The sequence below is a fragment of the Ochotona princeps genome, chromosome 9, assembly GCF_030435755.1.
Source record: "Ochotona princeps isolate mOchPri1 chromosome 9, mOchPri1.hap1, whole genome shotgun sequence".
Taxonomy (NCBI): Eukaryota; Metazoa; Chordata; class Mammalia; order Lagomorpha; family Ochotonidae; genus Ochotona; species Ochotona princeps.
The window spans coordinates 48473979-48501923 of record NC_080840.1 but is presented as its reverse complement, the minus strand read 5'-3'; the positions used below and the strand labels follow the sequence as shown (position 1 = coordinate 48501923).

General features: G+C 39.7%; 1 protein-coding gene across 1 annotated transcript in view; it reads right to left on the bottom strand.

Annotated features, from left to right (window-relative positions):
- The window catches only part of CLVS1 (clavesin 1), a 141887-nt gene that overhangs the window by 26537 nt on the left and 87405 nt on the right, over positions 1-27945 (bottom strand). The window contains exon 3 of the mRNA XM_004588009.2: positions 1112-1222. Coding sequence (XP_004588066.1) covers positions 1112-1222 — 111 coding nt within the window. The remainder of the gene's footprint in view (positions 1-1111; positions 1223-27945) is intronic.

Here is a 27945-nt window from a genome sequence, read left to right as displayed (position 1 = left end):
ATGAATGAACCTGAAGGACCTTACACTGAGTGAAATAAATAAGCCAGGCACAAAAAGACAAATACTGAATGAACCCACTGATATGTAGAATCTGAAAACAGCTGAACTCATGGAATCACTCCTGCTCCCTCCCTATCTCTGGTCACTTTGCTTTTCAAATAAGTCAAGAAATAAATAACTAAATGTTTTCAAAGAATTACATGACAAACAGAAGTGAAAGCCATAGAGTCTCTGTTTCATAAATGGCATTGTGCTACATGCTGTCCTTGGTCATCTCTTCAGGTTACCCCAACAACTCTGTGAATTAGATTTTACTTTCCTTTTTCACCAGGGAGGAAACAGATTCAGAGAAGTTAAGGAATTTTTAGTTACTCAGCTAATCAGAAGACCATAAAAACCTAGCTCCTGGTTTCTCACATGCCACCTAATAGTACTAAGATTTTAAATGACTCTTCATGTAAACATTGCTATTTCCAGCAAAGAATGTTTTCCCAGTCTGACAGGCAATGATACAGAAGTTACACCCTAAGAGTCATGGGGGAAATACTATAAACATTCTTATGGCAATGGTACAACATTTTGACACAGCAGGCTAAGCCTTAGCTTGAAATGCCAGAAACCCATATTAGAATGTTGGCTTGAATCTGAACTGCACTGCTTCTGATGTAGCTCCCTGCTAATTCATCTGAAAAAAACAACAGCAGACAACCCATATACTTGGGTCCCTGTCACCTGTGTGTGAGAACAAGGATGGAGTCCTGTGCTGCTGGCTTCAGCTGGCCAAGACCCTGTTGTAGCCACTTGAGCAGCTCTTGAGCAGGAAGTGTTTGACACCGTAGTTCCCATAAGCATTTACAGTGCAAGGAGCATCTGCTATTTACATGCCTTCAAAGTTTCTCTCAGTTTGTCACTGGGACTCTAGGTATAATCCAGTTTTACCAACTACTGAATAAATCTAGGATACTTGCAAATGCCAGCTGAGGCTCAAATGCTCAAGGGTTGCAGAAAACCCATGGTGAGAGATAAGGTAGGCAAGGAAATGAAAAAAAGGGAGATAAGAGAGGTCTTTATGGTCCATCTGGAATTTGCATGACATATGTGTTTTCATTACCCGCTTCCTGGTCTTGTCTTTAAGGAAAGGCTTGATGAGTGTGTACAGCGCGTGAATGTACCATGGCTGGTTGACAAAATGGACTCCTCCAAAGCGAGCAGGGAAACTGTCCTGTGGCAGAAAGAAAGACACCAGTTAGCAAGCAGTCCTGGCCGGATGTCACCAGCAGGACTACAACAATCAAGAGTGATCAGTTTCTTCTCCTTGGTTGCAGCAAGCTCCCTTTTCAGTCATGTACAGTCCTCGGCTCCTTTTGCCTCCTGTCTCCATTATCCACTTTTTTTTTTTTTTTTTTTTTTAAAGATTTATTTTATTTTTATTACAAAGCCAGATATACTGAGAGGAGGAGAGATAGAGAGGAAGTGGAGCTGCTGGGACAAGAACCAGCGGCCATATGGGATCAAGGCGAGGACCTTAGCCACTAGGCCACGCTGCCGAGCCCCTCCATTATCCACTTTTACTCCACAACTTTAAAATTAATTATAGGTGTGGTGTGACGATGCCTACTGGTTTGTATGGGATTTTGTGAATCTCTATGGTAAAATAGCACATAGAATATTCAGCCTGGGACATGGTGGTGGGGTTGGGGGCATGTGAACTATTTGGCTTCTGTTTGCACCTGCTGAAAGCAGGTGATGTGTCTCTTCATAGCCATATTCTCTGCACTCCTCCCATCCTTTCTCATCTGCATCATTGTAATAATCACAGGACTTTCTGGGTGAGTGAATGCTGGCTGTCTAAGAAGAAGTTGTGAAAGGATTTCAAAGGATTTGAAGAGATGCAGTTCCTAGGAATCTACCAGAATCTAGCAAGTTTCTCTTCCACATTTTCACAGATTTCTATTCTGGGCAAAGGAGAGAGCTCAGGGAAAAGAGAAATGTTGACTGTTGGCCTAGCTGACTGTCCTAATAGAGGAAAGAAGAGTATTCTTTTCTGCAAACCAACACCTTGTGCAAACATCAGGAAATAAGAACATTTTTAAATAGCTCCAATTTTGGAATCAGGACACAAATTTGTTTTAGAAGCGTGAAAGCTGCACTCATGCTAATTAGATTAGTAGGACACAGGACCTTTTCTGCAAAGTTTGTTTGTTCCTAAGATCAGATTTTGAGTTCCTGGCAAATGGCTTCACCAGATTGAGTTCATCTTGGATAATGGAATCAAAAGAGAAGGACCACACAAATGCTACTTAAATGGACAACTTTACCACAAATCCACTTCATTGCAACAAACACGTTTATAAAATGGTAGCCAGGTAAGACAAAAGCAGAGAAGGCTGGCTGCCTGAACTAACACTTCAAGCAGGGAGTGGCTTCCTGTGGCTGTATGAAGCACCTTACCTGGATCTTTTCTAAGGAACAAGTGAACAGGATTATTAACTTCTATTTTGCAACCATTTTAGTCTATAGCATCTGTAGACCAGTCTATAGCATCTTCCATGCTGAGACTTACTTTCCAATGAGAGACTGAAAAAAATTCATAAAGCTCAGACCTTATAAGTTCTTTCCAGTTTCATCCTGGATGATGCGTGTACCAGGTTGATGACATGAGCTACTCTTAATTTCATTCAAGTCAACCAGTGAGTATGTGCTGATAGACATGCGTGTCTTTGGACAGAGGAGAAGCAGAAACAATGTGTTCTGGATTGGGAATCAGTGAGGAACAAAGAGCTAAGAGGATCTGAGCAGTCTCTGCTTTAGCCCTGCACTGTTAAAAATGCCATCCCCTTCCATGCCAGTTCTACACACCCAGTTTTACAAAGGCAGTCAAGCTTCCTGCATTATGCAAGAAGTCATGATGATGAACAAGTGCATACTGACTTCCCCATGGAGATGTCATGAAACCTTCCCAGAGATTATTATGTGCACTGATGGCCACTCAAAGTTCATCCTATTTGCATAGGGCACCATTAATTCTGTAATAAAAGGGGGCAGCTGAACTGGGATGGAGTATACTCCCAATGAGGCTGCCCACACTGGCATCTGAGTGTGTACTCTTGCTTTGACTTTCAGTTCATCCTGTTTTTTTTTTTTTTAATTTTAAAGATTCATTTGTTTTCATTTGAGAGGCAGATTCCACAGAGAGAAAGAGAGACAGTGGTCTTCTACCTACTGGTGTGCTCCCTAAAGAGCACAATGGCTGGAGCTGAGCTGATCTGAAACGAGGAGCCAGAAGCTTCTACCAGGTGATCCATATGGGTCCACTCTGCACTGTTTTCCCAGGCCTTAAGCAGGAAGCTAGATCAAAGTGGACAACCAAGCAAGAATGGCTTTCATATTGAGTGCTGGTGCTGCAGGTTGAGAATTAGCTTGCTATGCTGCCATGCCATCCCCTAAATCCTGCTTTTATGCTCATCTCTACTATCTACACAAGAAGACAAAAAGCTGGAATAAATCCAGCTGGAGATCTTCCACCAACAGAACCACTTTCTTCAGGTCCTTCCCACAAAGTTCACAGAAAAGGGCTTCCTATCTCATGAAAGTAAAGTACAATTGTTTGGGGATATACCTGCATGAGCCTGGTCACTTTTTAAAATAATGATAGGCATGTCTGTATGTCTGTGATACGTATCTTTGTGTGTGTGTGTGTGTGTGTGCGCGTGTGTGTGTGATAAGAAAAAGCAAAATTAGCACTCCCAGCCCTTGTGTTGGTCACCTTTGCTTAGTCTCATTAATAAATGGCAGGCAGAAAGTGTCAGTCTCCTAGTCTCCTTTCCCCCACGGAGATGCATTCCTTAAGGACTGGAGCAGTTCTATCTCAATGTGTGAGCATTGATTCAATCACAGTGTATTACTATGTTGTTCACAGTTTTTGGAAATTAAAGAATAAGTACTCAAGCATGCTAATTTGAAGAAAATGGTATTAATTATATATATTTATATTTGTATCAATAAAAGCAAAACATCATTTCCAGTTACAAAAATATAAAAATTATAAAATGTTTCCATTCTCTTCTTTTAATTAATTACAGTTGTTTTCTTATTTAAAAAATAATAAACATTCTAGAAAGTAAAAAACCTAAGCACCTGTGAGCCTCTAAAGACTACTGGGCTGACTCAGCACCTGGGGAGCCAGCAGTGCCTTCTTGTAGCACATATTCGAGAAAATCTACATTGCCTTTGCACTCATTATTTCCCTGCCAAAGAAACACTATTTTCTTTCAGGATAAGCCTTGCAGTGCTAGAGTAACAATCATCCTCTGCTTTCATTATTCGTATGAAATTGTGAAGTGAAGAGAATTTGACCTAGCAATTCAGGTGCCTGCCTCCCATCTCGCAATGCCTGGATTTGATTTCCATGTCTGAAACCTGACGCAAGCTGCTATCAATGCAGACTTTGGGTTGCAGGTGTAATGGCTCAAGCTGATGGATTCCTGCCTTATGGCAGACCTGGACTGAGTTCCCAGTTCCCAGCCTTGGTTCAACCCAGTCTCAGCATTGTAGGAATAGGGGGTAAACCAACAGATGAGAACTCTGCCCTTTTTTTCTGTTTGTCCTCTGATCCTGCACACACACACACACACACATTAAATATGTGTGGGAAATATTTAAGACATTAAAAACTGAGGAGGGAAAATGGGAACAAAGTCAAGTCAGGATCCACAAATTACATCAGGGTAGCTACAAATGAAACTGGCAATCAAATATGGGATGCTGGAGTTGCAATCAGCTGCTTAATCTGGTTGTATCACATGGCAGTCTCATGCAAAGATAGCTTTTCAAGAAACAGTGTAGGACATCCAGAAACAAGAAAATGAACTTGATTTAAACCTCACATCTCATATAGAATTAACTCAAAACAACATTAATTTAAAACATAATATTCTGAAACTTTTAGAGAGAAGTAGTAGACAATCTTTAAAATCCAGGTTGAAGCAGGGTACTTAGATTTTACTCCACATGTATGATCAATAACATTTTAAAATAATAACTTAGAAACTGTCAAAATTAAAAACCTTTGTTTTATAAAAATAAATGTGAAACATATGAGAAGAAAAACTACACTGAGAGAAAAATCTGTAAATTCCATATCTAATAAAAAGACTACTATCTAGGATCTATGATGAGTTCTCAGAGGCAAGAGAATGAAGTCAAGAAACACAATTGTATCAATAAAAGATACAAAGGGTTATTTTACTGAGGCTTAATGACATCCAATAAACACACATGATGGTCCACATCATCAATAATTTGGCAGTTCTCTTAAAAGTTAGCATTTAATTACCATATGATTCTGCCATTAAATCCCTGAACATGGACCTCAGAGAAATAAAAACTTAGGTTTGCACAAAAACGGTGGGAGAAAAGAAAGAATCCGCGGCTGGGGAAACAGTGACACTAGTAATGTAGGTTCCCCCTGCCGCTGGTTGGGGAACTTGTTTCTCTCAGCCCTGGCCCAGACTGGCCCAGACTGGGGCTTGAGTTCCTAGATCCATACCCAGACCTCCAACCACAGGATCCTTTTTAGTAATAAATTTTATTGTCATCATTTTAGGAAGAAAAAAACAGAACCCAAACTAAAAGGCAACTCTGAAACGTTGGAATATATAAGTTCCTTATGTAAAAAAAAAAAAAAAGAGAGAGAAAGGAAATATCTTACAGTGCATATCTGTTGAGTTTCCGCCAAAGAAACCAAAAATGTGATTATGAATTCAAATATCTTGATGACACTGCTATCTGCTTTATGCCTGGTAAGAAATCAGAATAATCCCAAAGGCTGTTTTTCAGATACTAATGAACAGAGCTCCAGATAGAAGACTTTTAGCCTTTCTTTATGACTTTGATCATCCTGTTGCTGAGCAAGCAAGATGACCTGAGGACTGAATGAAGTGAAGCTGTGGAATACAAATTCTCCCTTCACCCTGCCCCAACGTGATCATTTGGAGTCAATGGAATGTTCAGACACTGAAAATGTAATTTTACCATAAAAATCACTTCCAGGATTTCCAACCATAGTGACCTTAACAAGGGTTTATTTTGGGCATTATGTGGTAAATATATTAAGATTAGGATACCATACTGTGTCTTCAATCACATTTAACCTCAGATCTTTGGTTAGTATAGAGATCATTGTCATTATTGAAAAGTAAATTCATAGGTCCAGTGCAATGACTCAATTGGCTAATCCTCTCCCTTTGAGCACCAGAACCCCATATGGGTTCTGGTTCCTGTTCTGGCTGCTCCACTTTCCATCCAGCTCCCTGCTTGGGGTCTTGGAAAGAGTAGAGTTTGGACAAAAGCTTTGGCAGCCTGAGTCCCATGTTGGAGACCTAGCAGAAGCTCCTGGTTTCTTGCTATGGTTTGGCTTAACTCCAGCCATCGAGGCTGCTGGGGAGTAAACCAGGAGATGGAATACCTTTGTTCCTCTTTCTCTCTGTAAATCTTATTTTCCAATAAAAATAAATTGCTCTTCAAAAAAAATCAATTCCCAGAGAGGCCCATATCACTTGAATCACTGCTTCATAGAGAAAGTTTATGCCAGAGAGTATATAATTGCTACAATTATCTCAAGAAACTCCGGTGAAGGCAGCGTGGCAGAGAGAACAAAGAGGACATTCAAAGCAATCCTGGCTGGCAAGTGAGAAACTACTAACCACGCCAATGGATTTGTTCTGTAGCTAAGCTTGTAAGGAAGAAACAAAACTTTGAAGATGGTATATATAATTTAAGGGAAAAAGACTGAAACAGGTAAAGATAATTTAAAAACTAAGAGCTATTGAACCCTCAGTATGCAGGAGGAACTACACTAACACTATTATATGTGTTATCTATATAATATCCATGACAATATTGCAAGTACCACAACTATATGCATTATCTCATTTTTAAAACTGAGAAAATACACAGGGTCAGTGTGATGGCATAGTACACTAATCCTTCCCCTGTGATTCTGGAATCCTATTGGGCACCAGTTCATGTTCTGGATGCTTTACTTCTGATCCAGCTCCCAACTGATGGCTAGGGAAAGCAGCAGAGGATGACTCAAGTCGTTACGTTCCTGCACCCATGTGGTAGACCCAGAAAAACTTTGAGCAGTCCAGCTTTGGCCTTATCAGTCATCTGGGGAGTGACACAAGAAATGGAAGATCTTACTCTTTGTCTCTTCCTCTCTTTCTCCACCCTTCCCTTCTTCTTTCTTTCCCTTAGTAATTCTGACTTTGAAGTAAAATAATCTTTTAAAAATGAGGAAACATAGCTTTACAGAGTGGTTGAAAACATGTGCAAGTTCACTGGTCTACTAAGAGGCTATGTGGAATTTGAACGTAGATTCTGCCAGCCTGAACAGTCCCAGCTCCTATTTCTGCAGCTATATTGCTCCACTGTGAGCTCATTTAACTCTTCACGTTGTGAGCAGCTGGAGATAGACTGTTGACCATCTTCTGTGGACTCTTTAATTAAATATATACTGATCATTTCAGACAGGATAGTAAACATTTCACCAACTTCCTATTTTTGTTTCAGTTGAAAGTGTTTGAAATCACTGGCAAGAAGGCTATGAGAGAGCTAAAGCTGGGATTAGAACAGACTGAGAAATTATTTTAATGAACACTCTAGGTATTAAAGAATAACCTAGAGATTTTTTTATGGGTTCTGCATGATTGAGAACACTGTGCCTTCACAGCAGACACTGTTTATTTTAACATTGCCCCATTCCTCAGGAGACTTGAGTCAGCAGGAAACTCTCTTACACGAGAGCCAATATTTTCCATGCTCTGATTACTAAATATTCACTCTTATCTATCAAAAACTCATAATGGCCCATTTCTAAAATAAGAGTTAGGAAGAGTCATGAGATTGGTTTGTGGTACTTCTTCCCCTTGGCAACAAAATTGATGAGGTTCATCAATACTTTGTTCTGTTCCTACAAGTATGACTGACTCCCTGTCCCAGCCCTGTTGCCTTTAGGAGTTTTAGGAGAAGTCATTGGTTGGATTCTGGAAAGTTTAATCACCACTCTTCCAAACCTAGACATTCAACAGCTCTGAATCTTTCACATACTTTGAAAGCAAAGGACGTTGAGTCCCTGAAAGATGCTACAGTCCCAAAATGGAAGGAACCTCAACCTATGATTCTGTTGTTGCAAGATAGATTCGTGTTCTGGAAAGAGGCGTAACTAGGAACAGCAGGATGAGGGTTTTGTGGGAGTGAGAAATAAATCTTACTGCCTTAGTAGAACTCAGTGCAGCACAGCTTTTCCCTTATGGATTGTGTATGATATTTAAAGCTGTAAGCTTTACTCAGCAAGTAAGGTGAGATGGAGAAGAGATGAGATTCTAACACTGAGTCCATAGTCTCAGCAATGTTTTAAGAGCAAACATAAGGGAAGAGTTAGAGAGACGGCAAGGTGGGTAGGAACAAACGCGTTAATCTCAAGGTGAAAGGAAAGGGGGATTTTTAGTAATACTGGATTAGGGTTCACCCACACGATCTCATTTTAACTATCCCTTTAAATAGCCTGTCTCTAAACACAGTTATTTTCTGAGACACTGAGACTTAGGGATTTCACATCTGGATTTGGAGAGTGACTGTATTTTTCTTGTGTAACTTATCACCCGTTTAATAAGCATGTATTTATTGTGTGCCTATTCTAGCCATGTGGCTTGTTCAGCTCTCTGGATATGTGGAAGATCAAAATAAACTAAAGTGCCTACATTTAAGGAACGTACCATCTGATGAGAGAAAGAAATAACAAACAAAAGTAAAAGGTACTTATAGACTGTGAAAGGGTGCTTTATTGAAAAGTCGACAGGGTAGAACGATAGAACTTTGAAAAGTTGACCAGGCACCAAACAGCTACTTGGAAAGCCAGTTCTTAGTTGGTGGGGTGGGGAGGCGGGGTTTGAACAGAAAATGAAGAGCAAGAACACACCAGGAGAACATTCGCACCATGTTTTAGGAAAGAGAGACACTGGTCTAACCTTCTCCAAAAAACACCGCAGAATATTAACTTAAAAAGCTCAAATATACCAAAACAATAGTTCCAGTTAAAAGCAATACACACTTGGCCTAGGTAGCGGAAGCAAAAAATTCCATTTCTTTGTTTCACTAAACTCTTTGAATAAGTCTCATAGTCAAGAAACCTATTTAATAAGTGTTGTGAACTATAGTACTTGTTTTGGGGAGATTATTAACCAAATTTAGTACTCTAAAAATTCCACAAGTTGAAATTGTGGAGTCGCTGACCTCTCCCTTTAAGTAAGGGAACGTTGTATTTCAGGTACCTGATCTATCAAACTTGAGTTGGCAGTGTGACAGTTTAAATATTGTTAAAAACTATTTTAAGCAAGTCTGTTATGAATGTCATAGAGTTCTAGGGAGCAAGGGTGTGATTTCCATTTTAGTCACTTGAAAATCTCTAATTTTCTCATCTCACCTTGATTGCCTGTGAACTGTAGGCACTGAAAAAGAGGCCCCAGATTTCTTGCTAGCCTCCTGCAAGTCAGTCTGTTTTTCTTTTCCAATTCTTTAATCTCAAGTCTTGGAAAACAACTACCTTGACTTTCAGGCTTCAATGGCACCAACTTTAAAGCAAAAACCATATTCAATTTAGTTTACTTTTCCTTTTTCAAATCGACTGTATTGACCAACTGAAGTCGGGAGCTGGAAACTCAAGGCTTATCTTCCCTATGAATGGTAGGGAATTACCTGACCGTCATCTGTTGCCTGCCAGAGTGTGGGTTAGCAGGTAGCTGAAGCTGGGACCAGAGCTGAGACTCAGACCTAAGCACTCTGATGCGAGGTACCTCCTGGTCCAAATGCCTGCCCCAGCAATGTTGTATGGAGTCTCTCGTTTCATGGGTACACAGTAAGCAATGATATGATAATGAACTGAGAGCAGCATGCTGGCAGCATCAGAGTCTATAGAGATGTCAGGTAGGTCACTAGGCCCCAGCGACCCTGATGAGTGTAGGACTAGGTTCATCAGATCCTGAACAAGGTCAGCCATGAGATCAAGACTTGCTTCCCACATGCAGAAGGGATTGTTTCATTGCCTATTAGTTTCATTGCTGTGCAGGCAATGTACCTTGAATATGCTTATCCAAAAAATGATCAGGGTAATTTCATTTCCATTTCCTCTTGGGAAAACGATCTTATACCCTCTTCTTTCTAATCTTCTTCCTGTCATGCCAAATGGAGCCTGTCTTGCTTTGTCATCACACATTCCACTATCGGACGAAAATTCTTTCTAAATCACAGCACAAGTACCCCAACAGTTCCATGAAACTTACTGACGTCTGTGATGCAGAGGTGTCTTGGCACAGTTGGTATGTTACTCTAGGCCGAGTGCTGCTTTAACAGTCCAAATTCAAAAGCATGAGTGACTCTTTAGTTAATCTCAACCATGATAAATCTTCAAATACATTTTCCCAAGTACAGAACAATTTAAACTAATACATTTTTTAAAAAGTGAGATCAATATTATAGAAATGATTCTGATAAAAGATAACATTTTGTGCATAAAACCATTAAATTCTAAATTCAACTATTTGTGTTATTAACTCAACTATGAGAATATTTGGGAATTCAAGGGCCAGGGAGAGATTATTACTAATAAAACACTTCTTTCAAATACATAAAATGTATTACCACTATTATAATATGCCTTGGGAAATGTGGCTTTTTTGTTTTGCATTAGTAACACAAATTCACATATTTTGTTTTATAGTTTTCTATATTTCATAGTAGCAAAAACAGTACTTGCTGAAAATCATGCCATTAAGCTATTCTATTTCACATTGGAGGCTTTTAGAATTAACTTTTAGATATATTGATCACAAATATACATGCGCAAATATACACACATATGCGTTCAAGAACTTCTGGATAGGATGGGTATTTGGCGCCTGGACTAGCAGGTCCGAACTGGACTGCCTGGGTTTGATTCCTGATTGAGCTCTGGTTACTGATTCTATGTTCCTGCTGATAAAGATTTTAGGAGGCAACAATAATAGTGCAAATGGTTGGGTTCTTGCCTTCCATGTGGGAGGCCTGGATAAGGTTGCCAGGTTTCAGCTTCAGCCCCTGCCCAATGTGAGTCAGTACAGGCATTTGTGGAGAACAGAGCTAGTACACCCATCATGAAAGAGTTTCCCTTTGTCATGGAGCTTTATCTTTTTAAAAATAAAGACACCACTCTGGAACCAGGCACAATGGCTCAGTGGCTAAATTCATGTCACCTTGGGACTAGAACTTGCCCTCCCTTGAGCCTTTCCTCACATTAGAGCCTCTCAAGTGAGGTACACCAGGGTGTATGGGATCAGGTATCTGCACATGTGCTATCTAAGGGGACTTCAAAATGTTCACAGAAAAGGGGAATAAAAGATAAGTTTATTTGGGGAGCAAAAACGTTTTGAAATCAATGCACAGTTTTTATATAAAATGCATTTTTTGTGAACTAATAAAAAAAGGACAAAAAGTTAATACATAAGGGGCCACATATCTAATTTGCTAATTCAGTATGTAGACTCTAAAGGTTAACAACAGGTTCTGGGCACTCCCCGCAATGGGTACACATCTAGTGCAGTCCCCAAAATGAAGTCTTCTAGTCAAGAAAGAGCTCCCTTCCCCATTTCCCAGTGTTATTACACTTTAAATAAAGACAACATTTTTCTTCAAGTACTCTTGTATTCATCATCTTCCATACACTTCCTCTCTGCCCCCTCCCACCCAGCCACTTTTTCTTTTTTAAGATTTTATTTGTTTTTATTGGAAAGTCAGATATACAGAGTGACAGAGAGGAAGATCTTCCATCCAATGCTTCACTCCCCAAGCGGCTGCAACGGCTTTCCGCCTTCCTCCACTGCTTTCCCAGGCCACCAGTGGGGAGCTGGATGGGAAAGCCGGCCCCGCCCACCCGCTTTCTCTCTCTTGATCATTGGATTGGTCCCAGGCCTTTGTTTGCAGCTCGAACTTGGCTTAACAAATGAAAGGTAAAAGGAGAGCATACTGAAAGGTGGCAGGTAGGTGAGGGGAGAGGAGTGAGTAAGGGAGAGTGGGACGTTCAAGGATGGCAGGCAAAGGGAGGAATTTCAGGATGCGTTACTGTGAAATGCGGGATGTACCTATTTTTTTTCTGTGTACTTCTTTGGGATACATCCATTTTAAAGTTCTCCCTCACAGAGGTTCAGAAAAACAAAGAACAAGGGCCAGTGATGCTGAGAGGCTGGGGAGGGTTGGGAGAGGAAGGATGAAGAGAAGCTGGACAACAGTATCTAGATGTAGTCAGATAGCACTTAGCAGTTCTAATGTTTTGCAGCATAATGAATGTCTGTAGTTAATGATAATTTATTATAGATTTTATGAATAACTAAAAGAGAGGAGTTTGAAAAATCCAAGCATAAAAACATAACAAGGTGGAAAAGCTAATTACCATAAATAAATGCTTTTGAAACATCACACTGTAACCCATAAATATGTACAAACATTTTGTCTTAATTTAAAAATGTATACAGATGGACAGTTGGTCTAGTGGTAAAGCCATTGCTTGGCATGCCTGAATCCCAAGTGGGAGTGCCTGGGCTTGAGTCCTTGCTGTTACCAAGTCCAGCTTCCTGCTGATGTGGAAGCAGAGGGTTGCTGCTCAGGTAGTGGGGTGCTTGCCTCCCACCCAGGAGACCTGCATTGACTTTCTGGTTCCTGACTTTGGCCTTGCCTAGCCATGGATGGTATGGGCATTTGAGGAGTGAACCAGCAGAAGGAAGATCTCTGTCACTCAAAAAGAAAAAAATATAAAACCTTTGTGAAATGAAAAAAAAAGAAAACCAGTATTTTTAAAAAAATTGGAAGAGATACAAATGAAGATTCAACCCACTTTGCAATGAGATTATTAATGAGATTGCATTTTTTCAGAAATATTTTGATTGCAGCAGGCATTGTAGCATAGCATGTGAAGTCGCTGACTTCAACATACACATCTTAAATGGGCATCAGCTTATGTCCCGGCAACCCCAATTCCTATCCAGCTCCATACTAATGACCTGGGAAAAGAAGCAGAAGATGGCCCAAGTATTAGGGCCATTGATCCCTTTAGGAGACTCGGATGAAGCTTCTGGCTTCAACCTGAGCCAGCCCTGGCTTTTGCTGCCTTCTGGAGAGTAATAAGTGTTTTCTCTCTCTTAAATATATGTATGTGCTCTTTTCTCCTAGGCAAAAAGCTGGTAACAACTACTTTTTAATGAATTTATTCATACATCAAACACTGCTTGAGAAGCTGTTGTCTACCAAGCTCTATGCAAGATTCCACTCTGCCCTTGAGGAGCTCATGTTCTGCGTGAGACAGAAAACTAAATATCCTTACTCTGTGTGGAAGGATGAAAATGAAATATGTGGTGAACACAGAGAAGGGTGCTCCTTTAAAACATCTAGCATTGAACCTGGAAAAACGTAGGTGCTCAAACATGTGGCAAACCCAGTAGACAGGGTGCTGGGGCTGTAGAACAATTCAGAGATATGTCAATAGCAGTTGGCAAGGACCCAGTTTTTTATTGAATACTATCACAGATTAGAAATCAGTAGAAAAGGTGGTTCAAGACTTGGTATTGTGGCATAGTGAGTAAAACCACTGCCTACAAACCAACATCCTAAGTAGGCACTAGTTTAAGTCTTCACTGTCCTCTTTTGATGCATTTCTCTGCTAATATGTCCAGGAAATCTGACAAAATGTCTTAAGTGCTTGGGCCCCTACACCCACAAAGGAAGAACCAGAAGAAGCTCCTGGCTCCTGGCTTTGGCTTGACCCACCCATGTCCTTGTGGAGTATGTTGTGTGTGTGTGTGTGTGTGTGTCTTTCTATCTCCAAAACTCTGCCTTTCAAATAAAATAAATCCTCAAATAGAAAAGAAAGGTGGTTCAGTTTAAAGCTGCCTATTTGAAGTAAACCAGCTCCATGAATGATCATGTATTAATGGCATGATAACAAGCAACATGATAAGCGGTGGGGCAGGGGCAGAGACAGCAGCAGGTGGTATGAACTCTGTATTCTTAAGGATATGTCATTTCTGTAGAGAAGAGAAGACAAACACCCAATGCAATTAACAAATGATGTGAGTCCATATATAGTAAAGCACAAAATCATGGCTAGAAGATACCATGAATTATCTGCATGTAATTGCCTTTCGTATATCAAAGAATCCATGAAATGGAAGTAAATACTGAAATGTAAACCTGAAATGTACCCACCAGCAGAAGGCTTTTGTGTGTTAGAATGAGGAATTGGTAGCTGTCAACTATAACTTGATTGGCTCCCTTTAAAATGAAATAGAACAAAATAGAATGTAAAAAGGAAGTGGGGTCAAACTTCTGTGCTTATACACCCTAGGATTTCTATTGATTGAAGCAAGATTCTAATTCTGATGAAAGCAGTGGGCCACATCCTTAACATATGTCTCAATAAAATGCATACTCCACTTTTCAGCATCAGAGATAGCATATGTATTCTAGTAACTTAATCTCTTACCTCACACAAAACTGTTTATCTGATCTTACAGAAGTCAAGCACAGAAATTGGATGCAGCCTGTATATTCTGAGTTAACTTTGAATAGAATCACATCTGACATGTGGCATTGTCTACCTTCCTCTAGTATTCAGTATTTCAACATCTGTAGAGCTGATAAGTAAGTGAGTTGCATGGAATCAATAAGCTACCACACCAAAAAAAAAGTTCACTGTCTATTCTAATCAGAAAAACTGTAAACTCAGATTTTAAGATGACTTATTGATTGAAATGTAGAGCAGACAGAAAGGGGTCCTGGGAAGTGATTGCTAATGGACACACCTTGTTGTCGGGTTGATGAAAATATTCTGAAATCAGACAGTTGGGCATTGCACCTTTCTGTAAAACATCTAAGATGCAGTGAACTACGTACTTACAGGTTTGGCTTTTGTGATGTGTGGATGCTATTGCAATAAGTCTATTATTTTAAGAATCACAGGTGAGATTCATTCTTGAAGATTTACATTATAATTTGAGAATCAATGGGCATAGTAAAATAAATCAGCTTTACTCTTGAACATAAAAGGATTCACATAATTATCTAACGAAAATAATGATATGACAATAGAGAAAAAATAATTCTTTTGAGCTTTAAAAGCACTGTCCGCAGGTCAGCACGCAGATGAGCAAGCACTCCTAAAATAGCACTGGGAAGACTGATTCTGTAGATCTGTGTATTGAGTTATCAGATCTTTGACTCAACAAACATTTGTTGAAATACCTGAGTAGTAGTATATTTTTCTAGAATCCTGAAAAGCTATTGCATCACTAGTCAAATCATTGAGTACTGGCAAGGTTTGAAATTCTCTGCAACCAATTGAATATTTTATGTACTAGTCTACACAGATCTGATTCCTAGGGGGCTCTGGCAGAAGACAAATTTGGGAGAGTCACACAACTATAAGAGTATCTATCGGCTGATTTTCACCAGAAATTTGGACACTTTTTAGAAACAGAAACACTGAAGGTTTTTCATTTTTGTTTTTCGCTTGTTTGTTTTTTGTGTTTTGCTGGCTATAGGAGCTTTCCTCTAACATTAATAGTGTTACCATCAATTATTGGTCCATCTGACATGCACTGTAAGTTTCCACAGACTATAGCTATTTCAGCTTATTCCTGTAAGCCTGCATTGTTTATAAAAGTAGCCAATAGAAACCCATGGTAAGTGAATAACTTAATGTATTTTATCCAAATTGGGATGTGCTGTGAATAAAAATATCCACTAAATTTTTAAGACTTAGTAAAAAAAAAGTAAGAATCTCTTTAGTATTTTAAATTATGTATTACATGCTGAAATGCCAATGACTTAGAGAAATTAGTTAAAAAAATATCTCCTGTAGCCCTCTGAGAGCTTTACCCCTCCCTTCCTTTACGATGGACAACAAAAGGCAGCTGATGTAGTTAAAGAAAAACTGACCTTATAAAATCAATGAACAACCCCGAAAGGCAAAGAGAGATACAACCAGCTTGTGCTTATATTTTGTAACTGTGGCAAAAACTGTGTGAAAATGGGAGAATTAGAGTTGTAATATTTATGTAAAAGCCAATGTAACACTTTAGTCATGCTGAAATTTTAATATCGTTTTATAACCAAGACTTCTTTCTTAAAAATGATTCCCCACTGACAGCAGGTGGATGATAAAGCTAGGAAACCAGGGCTGGCTCTCATCAGGCCAATGTAATTGCTCCTGCTATGTACAGGTACAATTAGATGCTTTGGGGAGCTGAACTAAATGTATGAGGGAGGATCAAAAACTTCTGGAGCACTTTGCCAGATATAAATAGTCCTTTTCAAACTCCATTCTTAATATCCATGTGGATAAGGAGCTCTTAGGAAAGACAAAGAGATAATTACATTTGCATTGTATAAAAGGTATGGATATTATCTTCAGGATTATGTTATTATGAAATTTCCTATTAATTTCCTTTATATGAATAGTTAACTTTTTAAAATCGCTACATCAAATTCTTAACTACTACTTATCCATGACCCACTCTGCCTGGGGATATTAAAAACCCAACAAGTGTCTATAAAGCCTCCCTTGAGAGGGATATCAAACTTTGACAGGTAAAGACACAAGGAGACATGTAACTAAAGCAATCTTACGTATGCCTTTACTGCAATACTCACAGAGCTGTGGATTTAGAAAAAAGATGTAGATTTTAAGCTATTAAAGCAGGTTTACATAGACTTCTTAGTTATTCAAGTTGCCTGAAAATAAACTATCTGCTGATTATAATGATTTATGGGAGTTAATCCAAGCTAATTCAAAACTACTTGATGTCTGTAGTGCATTTGTCTAAGGTTTTGGCTTCTGGGGTTGTAAAATGAACAAATTAGGAATTCATTTTTATTTTAGTGTCTGTGCCAGAGAGTACCTACTTGTCAAGAACAATTCTCCACTTTGCCCTCAACTCTGAGTATGTGGAACAGTTTGCCCCACAGTGCAGAACCTTCTGTAAGTGTCACTGAAAGATCAGTGTGAAGTCCAAGTCTTCACTGAGAAGGGCTAATGATGATAATAATGGTGAACAATGTTGGAGAACAGATGAATGATTGACACTGATGACTTGCAAATGAATTTGCTAATGATCCCATTATGACAAAGAATTCAACAGATACAATTGTACATTGTCCAGTATATAGGTATATGTGAAGGATGCCAGGTAAAGATAGACAAGCTGGTCTCACATACTAATTCTATAAATGCTGTGAAATGTTTCCACATCTTATTTTTCTCACATTTGAAACTGATTCATTTTAATCACTTGATATTGGTAAAGTTACATTTTTAAAAGATGTATTTATTTGAAAGGCGCAATAGAAGAGAGAGAAATCTCGCCTTAGCTAGTTTACTTCCCAGACAGTTACAAATGTCTGGGCTTTGGTCAGGCTTGAAACCTGGAGCCAGGAGCTTTTTCCAGATCCCCAGCACAGGTAGCAAGGATATAAACAACTGGCCCATTTTCTGCTTTTCCCAGGCCACTAGCATGAAGCAGGATGGGTTGTGGAGCAGCCAAGACACAAAACAGTATCTGCATTGCAGGTGACAATTCTACCTGTTGTTACAATGTCAGCTTTTCAAGTTATATTTTCATCTTAGTTCAGTCCACTGTTAAAATCTATGTGGGTAATACACTTCCACTCATTTTATACATTGAGAAGCACAGAACAAGTTTCCAAAGTTTCTTTACATGATTAGAATTATATGCTTATTTTTTAAACATATCTTTATTTAACTTAATACACAACTCCAATTATGACTTATTTTCTGAGTGAAAAATTTCTTTAAGCACAATTATATCACACTGTCCAGCTTCCACTTTGGAAGATATTTTATAATTAGGTAAAAGAAGGAAAGCAGTTCTTCAGAGACAGGAATCCCCATAGGCCATTTCTACACTGGTCCTGCCCTAGAAAAGATGTAAAAGTCATAGAATGCTTTGAGTAAGCTAATGAGCATCATTAAAATACTCTGTGAGATAATTTTTATACGATCTGACTTGATATTTTTTCAGTATTACTGAATTCTACTGAAGTTAACACAATAAGATTCTGAGATGAGTGTATAAGTATCAGTATTTTATTAACTATCACAGAACTAAGTGCCTATTCTTGATGCCACAACGTGGGAGAGGGATCCAGGAGAGTGGGACAGTGATGAGATGGCCGTCTCTGGCAGGAAAAGGGGATGGCATAATGTGGTCATTCCCTTTGATCTGCACTTTTACACTTTCAGTTTCCCATTGAAAACAAGAAGTGGACACTGGATACCAGTAACAGCCAATTTAATGCCCATTCGGAAGATGGTACACCCAGCTGTGACCGGAACAACAGCATATTGGAAGATGGGTCCACTTCCACCTCTTGTCACGTCAGTGGACAGATGACAGCAGCCTAGGGCAGCCTGCTGACAGTGGGATTCCTCTACTTTTACTCTTTTGGTTCATTCTCTGGTGCACAGCCAGGCAACTATGGGTTTTATACTGTTAAGTTGCAGAGGTTTGCTATGTGGTAGTCCTATTGTTTTGTCTTCCTCCCTTTTCTTGTTTTCCTCCAAATTCCAGGTAATCGTACCCAAATTTCAGAACAGCTACCTCATTGGAACCTCTACAGTTTGTTTTCATCTGGAAAACTAAGCAGTGTTTATAAACTAGGCCTTAAGAAGAAAACAGTCAAAGCAATTAGCCAAAGCAACTGAGACAAATAGATTAAAAAAAAAAAAAAACAGCTCTGGAGAATTTTTTTTACTAAGGCAAATTGCATGGATTCATTTCCTCTTATTCATAGCACTGAATATAATCTTTAATTGCACATTTGTTCCTTGTTTTCTTCTCTAAATCCTATCCTGCATGATTAAGAAGTCACATTGCATTTTGGCTTCTGCAAACCCAGCAGCAACTCAATGTGTAGCACAAAGAAGGGATTTGGGATTGGGCTAAATAGCTGTTGAGTGACTGAAATAAAATAATGTTACATTAGTAGATGGGTAATCTGCAGTTTCACACATATGCATACAGTCTCTGACAGCTTTGCACTCAATGACTTTTCAGGTCATGGTACAAAACAGTTACACTCTCACTAGAAAACTGTATTTGAATTTGACCTTTTCTTGGTTAGTGCTGTGGGTCTGATACTCCCTGGGAAAGCCAGGCAGAAGCAAGTGCAACTCCCAGTCAGCTCTGCAGTCACAAAGGGGACAATCCACACTCTACAGTGCTAAACTGCGACGGTTAGGCACATACGCTGCAATTGCCACTTAATCGCATTTTCAGTGTACAATGGATTTCTCGGTGCATAATCCTTTCGTAAATCAAGGAGCATCTATATTTTCACTAAGGCAAATTCAGATTACTAGGAGATCTGTAAAGCTCTTCATTCTTTCCTTCTTATGAGAACATTGAACATAGTTTGCCATTTCTAGGAGTTTTCAAAGCTGAGAGAAGAATACTCTTCAAAAGAAAAAAAAAGTTAAGCTGGCAAAAAGAATCACATTCTCAGAACTGAAGTAGAAACATCCAGTTCACACGATTTCCCAAGCAAGAAAATCCTCTCACTATGTCAACACGGTTTTTGACCACAGTCTGACAATTTCAGAGGTGGGTTGGGGACTTCAAACTGTGTGTTCACAGCAGGCATTATAGCAGAAAGATGCATGCCTCAGGAAGGAGTCCACTCTAACTGGATCCTTCCATTTCACTGCAGAATTAAGGCCTAACTCTACCACGCAGGAACCAGGTAGCATCTTTTGTGTTTTCACATCTACTACAACCACTGGTTTCTAAGGGATGAGCCGAAGATAGTATGCCCTATTCTTTGTTTTCAGACAAGGAAACAGAAATTGACAGAGGAGGTCTGGAGTTGGCCCTATAACGAGCTGAGAGTTGGCTCCAAGTCTGGTGGACTCTACATGCACCTTTGTTGGGCTAGCCGGCTGACAGCCCAAAAATGGCCACCGTCCAGTAAACATACATTGTACAAAGTTAGGCTTTTCCATTGTGCTAGGGTTTAAACAGTAAGTTTAATTTGAAAACACTCTAATTCTGTTCAACAGCGGTCAGAATTATTTTCCTCAGAATCAGTCTGAGCTAACTATCCTGGGTGTGGAGGATGGATGCATTCCTGGAAAATCCAAATGGAACATCCAACACAAACTGAGAGAATCAGGGTAGACACTCAGCTTGGGTGCAGTACTGCTTTCTGTGTAGATTCCCTGTAACATTGCCATTTATACGTCCTCACCATATGACACTCAGCCTTTGCTGCATGGTAAATGGAGTGGTTCCTGTGGTGATGTTGCTCGGTATGATGACATTTGCTGAGTATGGAAAGCTCTAGAGTTCATGACGTGACGTCCAGCTGGGGCAGCTTCAGTGGGCATCCCTTTAGGTACTGTTACTAATTCGAACAGTCTGTCTGAGAATGGAATTTACATGCAAACAAAAATGCCAACCACTTCAAAAAATAAGCAAAATCAACCCTATGTTTGACACTAGCTACACATTTCTATTTCTCTTATATTACATGAGTTACAAAGGCTTCTGACTATTAAATATGAAAAATTCATGATGAATAAAATTATTATTAATAATGGTTTTCAATAGTATGATATTCAGACCTTAATTAGGTATTTATCATATGATACATGTTTTCATTTTTAAAAATTTATTTATTTTTATTGGAAAGGCAGATTTTACAAAGATCATACAAGTGGCTGCAACATCTGGAGTTGAGCTGATACAAAGCCTGAAGCCAGGAGCTTCTTCTGGGTCTCCCATGTGGGTACAGATCCCAAGGCTTTGAGCCATCAATGCCTGCCTTCCTAGGCCACAAGCAGGGAGCTGGATGGGACATAGACCAGCAGAGACATGAACCAGCACTCATGTGGGATCCAGTGCATGCAAGGGCAGGATTTAGCCATCGAGCCATCATGCCAGGATCACCATGCTACGCTCACCATGCTACTTCTGCTACAGGCTTTTGCAAGTTTATCAGTTAAATCTTGCAATACCTCATATGAAAGGCAGTGTTAGTAGTTCCATTAAGTGACTGAATATTTGAGGTTCAAAAAAGGTAAAGCAATTAACCTGAAGACTTAAAACCATGTGCATTTGAAACAGAATTTTAATCCAGAAAGACTGATTTTGAGTTTCTCTTTTTAGGAGTTCTGTGAAATGTGATGGAATTCAAAAAGTTTACAGAAAATGGAATTATGAAATGCATTTATTTTTGTGCAAAGAAGTTGGACAACTACGTACAGGTTTATAATAGGTATTATTCTTGAATATTTTAAAAATGATACTTAATTTTTAATGCTTTATTTATTTGAAAGGCAGAATGATGTGAAAAGAGGAAGACAAAAGTAAAATGAAATCCGCTCCCAAATGACTGCCACAGCCAGGGTTGGGCCAGGCTAAAGCCAGGAACCAGAACTCCGTGTGGCTCTCTGAAATGGCTGATAAGGGCCCAAGCACATGATATGTCATCTACTGTCGCATTGGCAAGAAACTGGATCGGAAGTGGAGGCTGAGATCCATCCAGGTACTCCAATACGGGATACAAAAGTCCCAAGCAGTACCATAAACACTATGTTGTGCCATGTGTCCCAACTGTGAACTTTGCATGACCCCTCTAAAACGAAAGCTATTGGAAGACATTAGATGACAGTTGAAAGCTGCAGGATTATATGAATAACAAGCAGGTTATTCACACTTTATTTTTTCAAACCATCATTAATATGCTCACTTAGCATCACTAATAAGCAAGCAGCAAACGTCTAGAGGTTAGGTAGTTATATTTGAAACTCTAGTTTAGAAGGCAGTCTTGGACCCTTCAGACCACAAATGTTAACAAGTGATTTGCTGACATACACTTAACGTCCCTGCACAGAAGGCAGAGAAGTATCTGAGAGCAGAAAGTTAGCTCCTCTGGAAACCTCAAGAATGATGTAGTGTATAAGGCATTCAGTTCTGTGAGGCAGCTGCTCTCAAAGGCAGTTTTCCCTGAGGAAAATTCTGAAGAATTATGTTAAATTGTGTTAATGGAAAAGGGTAAAGATAAGCCTGATTTCCAATTCAGCTTTGAGGTCCCCTTGGCTGGTGAAACAAGTTCAGGTCCCTTGCTGTTCACCTTCCAACATGTCAGCAATTTTTCTTCATTGCTTATTCAAATTCATCTTCAAGTTTCTTAGAGAAAAATCCCTTCATCATTTTCTTCCTCATTTTTATTACAATGCTTCTCAGATAAATAGTCTTTGATTATGGTTTTGTTTGTATATTGAGTTGTTTGTTTTTAGTTTATTAGGGCCAGGTATTTGTTGTAGCAGTTAAGGTGTTATATGGGACTCCTGCAACCCATATTTTAATTTCGCTATTTAAGTAGGGGCTCCACTTCAGAGGCCAGCTACCTACAAAACAATACTCTGGGTAATAGCAGCTGCCACCTGTGTGGGAGACCTTGATTGATCTCCAGCATCAACTGCTGTAAGTATTTGTGGAGAGAACCAACAGATATATGAGAGCTCTGTTTTTCTAAACGTTTTATAACTTATATTTTGTTTATTTATTTATTTGTTGGAAAGGCAGATTTACAGAGGAGAGAATCAGAGAGCAGGATTTTCCATCTCCTGGTTCACTCTGCAAGTGGCTGCAATGGCCTGAGCTGAGCCAATCCAAAGCCAAGAACCAGGAGCTTCTTCCCAGTCTCCCATGCACATGTAGGGTCCCAAGGCTTTGACAATCTCCTACTGCTTTCCAAGTCCACAAGCAGGGAGCTGAATGGGAATTGGAGCAGCTGGGACATGAACCGGCACTCATATTAGATCCCAAGTATGCAAGATGAAGATTTAGCCGCTGAGCCATCGCACCAAATCTGAGATCTCTATTTTTCTCTTTCTGCATTTCAAACAAAAACATTTTTTTAATTTGAAAGTTCAAAATTAAAACATAAATGTATGAACTTATTAATTCATGTATCATATCTCCCCACTCCTCCCACTGTGCCAGACACGGTACTTGGTTCTGAAGACACAAATGTGGACAAAAATGGCCCTAATGTTATCATTTTCCAGCCTCTGAGTCCACCTATTGTTGCTTCCACTGACACACTCCATCCTAGCCAGATATGTGGGACAACACTTCTACAATTCAACAAGAATCCCAACTTCATTTATGTTTCACCAACTCATTCACTTTATCCTTCGCTTGGCTTATCTCTTATTAGTGTTAGGGATAAGAAGATGCTTGACCTCTTCCAAACCATTTGCTAGTCTTTGAAGAGCAATGACTATAGTTTTCTAAGTTCTTTCATGAGTCTTGTTTTATATGTTCCTCAAAACAAGAGCACATTGTATGGGGAGAGGGCAGTGGAGAGGAGATTTAGTTGCAGAATAGTGCATATATGTTTGGTACATTTTGGTACAAAATAAATTCCTTTACCTTTACTTATCTTTGTTAGTATGGACAAGGGGAAAGGGTGTGGAAGGCTGTGTATAACCTGTGTGCATTTGCTATTAAGGAGAACAGCAGGCAAAGACAGAAGGGGGAAAACCCTTGCCTTTATTCAGTCTTCTTAGTAACAGGTGTCAGACCCTGCTTCATGAGATAAAATAAACATGAATTACTCTAGCAGTTCAAAAACCATCATGACAATTTTGCGGTTAAAAAATACATGGAAAAACATGCTATTCCATGGGGTTGAAACTAACTGTTCTCCCTCTTTTTATGGTCGAGGAAAACCAATAAGGCCTTTGGAAAAGTAAGATTTTTTTTCTCAAATGACAGAGGCAGGAACAGGCAAAACCAGACTCCATCTCAGTTCTAGAGGTTGGAAGAAAAATGAGATTTCTGTCCAATGACACTTCTTTCCTTTCCATAGAACCAGGACCTCAAAGCATACCATATACCAAAAACAAATAAACAAATAAAAAGGAAACTTAAATAACAGACCTCTTCAGAACTGGGGGAGAAGATATTTTGTCTGAAAGAGGCCTTGGATATATGAGGTAGGCTGCTAGACTGAGCACACCAAGGTCTTTACAACTTTTTCAAGTTTTCTCATTTGAAATCCAGACACCCTCCAAAGGCACTTACTTGTCCTCAAATCACTGTAAGTCATGCTACCAAGTTCTGGCACCAGCATTAAGGTAAAAGATGACTCTTAGTTGTAGATATGAGCAAATGTGAATTATAAGTATTTGGTTGGAAAATAAATACTTTAGGATAGTTTTCTTATTTAAAAATGAATTAATTTGAGAGGCAGAGAGAAAGAGACATACAGAACTCATATTTACAGGTTCAACTCCAAAACGCCTACAATAGCCAGGGCTGGATGAACAACAGAGCCAGGAGCCAGACACTCAATCCAGGTCTCCCATGTGTGTGACATGGACCAGACTGCTGTATTTGCTAACTGCTGCCTCCCAGAAACACATTAGCAGGAGGCAGAAGTTGGAAGTGGAGCCAAGCCTCACACTTTGGCACTCTGATACTAAATGTGGGCATCTTAAATAATGCCATAATTATAAGACAAAATGTTTACTCCATCTTGGGAAATCGTCTTCATTCCTCTTTGAATTTTGTCTGTCAGATTTGGTGCTGAAAATTAACTGACATCCTCTGATGCCGTATCCTCTGTCATAGTAGGTTCTTGGAAAATAAGAGATTACAATGGTGATATCCCTGGTTATCAAAGAAATTGAGAGCACCTGGAATGAGACAGGTGTGCAATGAGAATTCTAACACTTAAAATAGGGCTTCTGGAAAACCAGAAACCTCAAAACATATTGACAAAATTAAGCCAAGATTCAGTTTCTACTTGATATCACATTCAAAGAAACAACATTTGGCAGAAAAAGACAGCCTATATAATTCATATGTATTTATAATTTCTCAAAATACCTGTGTATGGGCACACACTGGGGGAAACTGGAAAGTAAGAGGTTCTTATTAAAACTTATTAGCAGACATGTAAAATTGTGTATATCAGGGGATTCCATGTGATGTTATGAAACATCTATATTTAAACCTAATGTTAAGAAGTATGACTGAGTATTAAGAATGATGCTGGGACCCACGCGTTAGCCTAATTGCTAAAGTCTTTGCCTTGCATGCACTGGGTTCCCATGTTGGCGTCGGTTCTAATCCTGGCGGCCCTGCTTCCCATCCAGCTTCCTGCTTGTGGTCTGGGAAAGCAGTTGAGAATGACTGCATTAGAAACCTTCCCGTGACTGTCTCAGTTGCCCCCCTTCCAAACCTGCATTCCGAGGCACAAGCTGTGTCCACTCCTCTCTTGTCTGAGGCCCATCCTTTTGGTGCAGGTAATGCCCAATATGCAGGGATATGGGAATCAGTAGAATATTTCACATAAATATTTAATACTTTGCAAGATAGCAAAAATGGGGAGGAATGAAGGCCCTGAGAACAAGTGACAGCTCATCTCGGGATGAATTATGCAAGACTCAATTTCCTCCCACTTTCTGTTTCTAGTATTTACCATATGTACTGGAATATCTATGTATCATCTATCTACCTATCATTATCTATCTAGCTACCTATCATCTTGTTCAAGGGCAACACATTCAAAAAATTCATTATAGGTATGTTGCAGATAAAGGATAATGGGCAAATATTAATGCTGAAAATAAAATGTATAATTCTGGCACATAATATCTGGGAGTAGATTCCAAACAATAACTGCATTTTTAGGAATGAAGGAAAGCAGGACAATTGTTAATTTTTATTCATTTCCACAGTTCACATTTTGTCCTGCTGGGCAGGGACAGCTCTCCACATCTGTGGGCTGCTGGGCTTCCTCTTCTAGTGCAGCAGTAAATCAATCCACACACTTTGCCTGAGTGCTGCAGGGAATTTGTCAGTTTTGGTTTGCCCAGGTCAGGGTCTAGCTCGTGGTCTCTAAACTTTGTTGTCAGTGTATAGTCATCCACAAATTAAATGCATAGTTAAATAAATGCAGATAGGAAATAATTTTTCTTCCTTGTCCATCCTTTGCATAATTTGGGACCACTGGGAATTTCCTTCTTAAAAACAATATGTATGTGATTATCTCCTCAAGAAAAAAGGTAGGTGGCTGCCCACTGGAAACAGCTTCTTGTGAGTAAACAGCACGGCACCGCTATACTGGCACCTGTCAAAGAATCTGAAAGCACACAGACACATTTCAAAAAGTTTGTGGAAAATAGAATTAAGATAAGTTTATCCTGGTGGAAAAAAATATTGAAATGTGTGCATGGTTTTTCATAATCTACATCTTCTGTGAACTTTTTGAAGATCTCAAAGATGCGTGGATTTCAAATGCTTTTGCAGCAAAACAAACACCAGTCCACGTTTCCATGAACTTCTTGAAGTGTCTTTGTATAATTGCTGCCGGGGAGTGTGTGTGAGGGCTGATGGTTCTCTGATGGCCCTGGGATTCTACAAGTCTAGTGACACTTCTGCTGCTTTGTAGTGCATCAATGGTTGTGTAGACATTTTTAATGAAAAGGAGAAGAGAAACTATGGAATAGCTCATGATTTAAATGTGTTCGGATAATGTTCTACACTTTGAGATGAGCTAACCATCATTATCTGAAAGACAATGGAAAATCTCCTGGTGTCTGTGTTGGCTTATTATAAAGTTCATCGTATTGTACTAGATAATGTTCCAACTGAAAGTTTAGTGCTACAAAATAAAGAGATCATGAGGCTGTGAGCAGGACAACCCACACTGCTATGAGCTCCAGGGCAGCATGGGACCGTGAGGATGACGGCTCAGGCAAAATGCCACACAGGAGGCCACCCCTTTGCCCCTACCCCTAGGAAAGTGTTAATAAGAAAAAAAATGAATACTACAAAAATGGATCTGTTGTGAAGCGCAAAGCCTATGAGAACAGGAAAATGCAGGGAGAAGTGGTTTAGGAGGAAAAGATCTCAGAATACAGATGAGGCAAGAGCCAGTGAGAATAATTAAGCGAAAAGCCTTGGGCCTTCACCCAGAGCAACACTTCAATCTCCTGTTTTCCTGGACTGAGAAACTTCCATTAACTCTTCCCATTTCCCAGCCTCCAAATGGTGCCTAATGTCTCCCTCCCTCTGTGGTTTACAGCAGGGTACAGAGATCAAGTTAAAGCTTATGAATCTATAAAATATATTAATGAATTGCCTGCCATGTAGGAGGATTGTCCCTGGCTGGGAGACCCAGGGCAGATGTGAGTGCTGTGAGGATGAATGGCACGTGTGTCACCCCCTCTGCCCTAGCAGGCCTGGGGCAGCTACCACCCTGACAGGATCGGAGAGGTGCTTTTCATCATGCTATCTCTAGCACCCTGATGGTATTTCTCTTCTCTTTTTCTGTGGACTTCTTTTCTTCCACAGTTCTTCCATTGATTGCAGGCAGGGAAGAATAAAGTTAAGAACGGTAAGAACTGGTTCCTGTCACCAGTCTAAATGCCCCAGTTGTCACCCACAACCCGAGCCATGGAGAAGGACATTTCTCAGCTCCTGGGAAATAGTTCAGAGATGTAGCAGGTTGCAATAGCATCATGGTTTAACAAAGAAGCATGATTCTATCCTGATTTCATATTGCTGAAAAAAAGTTGCAGTCCAGGACTGATATTGGGGTATAACAGCTCCAGCTCCAGCTTTTGCTGACATTCCGTACTAGAGCACCAGTGGGAGTTCTGGAGGTGCCCTTCATTATCATCCTTGATAATGCATGCAAAAAATTGGCATTCACTGACCCAACTCCTTGGGTCCCTACCACCCACATGGTATTTTAGGTTGGAGCTCTTGGCGCTTGGCTTTGGCATGGCCTAACTCGGGTCATTGTGGCCACTGGGTAATGAAT